The sequence below is a fragment of the Cannabis sativa genome, chromosome 3 (assembly GCF_029168945.1).
Source record: "Cannabis sativa cultivar Pink pepper isolate KNU-18-1 chromosome 3, ASM2916894v1, whole genome shotgun sequence".
NCBI classification, from domain to species: domain Eukaryota; kingdom Viridiplantae; phylum Streptophyta; class Magnoliopsida; order Rosales; family Cannabaceae; genus Cannabis; species Cannabis sativa.
This window is the reverse complement of record NC_083603.1, coordinates 3001853-3003248: the sequence shown is the minus strand read 5'-3', so window position 1 is coordinate 3003248 and position 1396 is coordinate 3001853. Positions and strand designations below refer to the sequence as shown.

General features: G+C 43.0%; 1 protein-coding gene across 1 annotated transcript; it reads left to right on the top strand.

Moving 5' to 3' along the window:
• Positions 1 to 246: 246 nt before the first annotated feature.
• On the top strand, positions 247 to 1396 carry LOC133036327 (uncharacterized). Its single transcript, XM_061112943.1, has 4 exons — positions 247 to 395; positions 490 to 681; positions 769 to 1094; positions 1174 to 1396. Exons 1-4 carry the CDS (start codon positions 363 to 365, stop codon positions 1310 to 1312), a joined length of 690 nt encoding a protein of 229 aa, XP_060968926.1. The 5' UTR covers positions 247 to 362; the 3' UTR covers positions 1313 to 1396.

Here is a 1396-nt window from a genome sequence, read left to right as displayed (position 1 = left end):
GTAGAAGAGGATGAGGTCTTCCCAGAAGCCGATTACGATCCTTATGAGGGAGCTCCAGCGACTCCGATCGAGGCACAACCTCTTATCCATGTACATGACACCGAGTCGCAGGGTGAGATTCTGTCCATAGAGGCACAACCTGCAGTGGTTAAGAGTCGGAAGAGGAAGAGAAAGCCTCCTGTATGGTTCGGTGACTATACGGAGATGAAGAGGAGACATAGGCCATCTTCGACTTTTGATCCCTGGAGCCACCGGACGAGAAATTGTTAACCACTTTCCGAAAGTGGTGTGTTGGACTCATTCCGAACCACCGACTTCGGGATTTGAGAAGTGGTGATTACGGTCCAGGATTCTTTTGGGTAATGCTCACACCAAAGGAATGGCTTACAGATGACGTAAGTAAAGTATTTTATAATATTACTTCACTTTTCAACTTTATGTGCAATTAATATATTTTTTTGTCTAACTGACATTTCCCTTTATATGCAGCATATAGATGCAGCAATGCATATGCTGAGGAGGCGACGCACCGACTATCCACTGACATTTCCTCAGAAGGGTATCATTCTCTCCACATTCGTGACCGCCATGATCAGCAGTGCATGGACGAGCCACAAGGGTCCGAGGAAAAACTTTAAATGGGAGGATTATATCCTGGACTACTGCACAGGGTTTCATAAGGTATTGTTTTAGTAAGATTTTAAATGTTAATTGTTTGGGAAGATTATTATGGTTTGTTAATTGTTTCGTTGTTCTCTGTAATTACAGTCCCAAGTCTTTGAGAGATGGAGGGGTAACGAGTTTATTTACTTCGTTCTGCACCTTCCCACGGCAAGACACTGGGTCACAGTTGAAGTGGACATAGAGCTGTGGAAAATTAATGTCTACGACTGTGATTCCAGCGTCTGTCATTGGACCGCCATGGAACCCATCTTGAAGGTTTGGTCAGAACTGCTGCCCTCGCTAATCCTTGCAACCGGGGAATTTCCACATAACAACCAGATCGTGGCGTTAGCTAACGGTGACATCGCGGTGCTTCCAAAAATGCACGCGAGTCGAGCCACTCACGACTTAGTTCCGAAGTCAGCAACCAGGTACATAGCGATAAAAAAGTACTATAGTATTAAAATATGTTTTACGTTAGACTGACTTTACATTTTATTTTGCATTTAGTGGTGATTGTGGCGTGTATTCCATTGAGTATGTGGAGCATCTCATGATGCAGCGTGGATTGACCGATGTGACGCCAGACCGGATAGCCATGTTTCGTCAACGGTGGTGTGTCGATTTATTTTACCAAAATGTCGGCTGATTATATTTTTAATTATTGGGACATTGTATATTTTGTGTAATTAACATTACAGTTATGTATATATAGATTTTCTTTTCGTTCAAA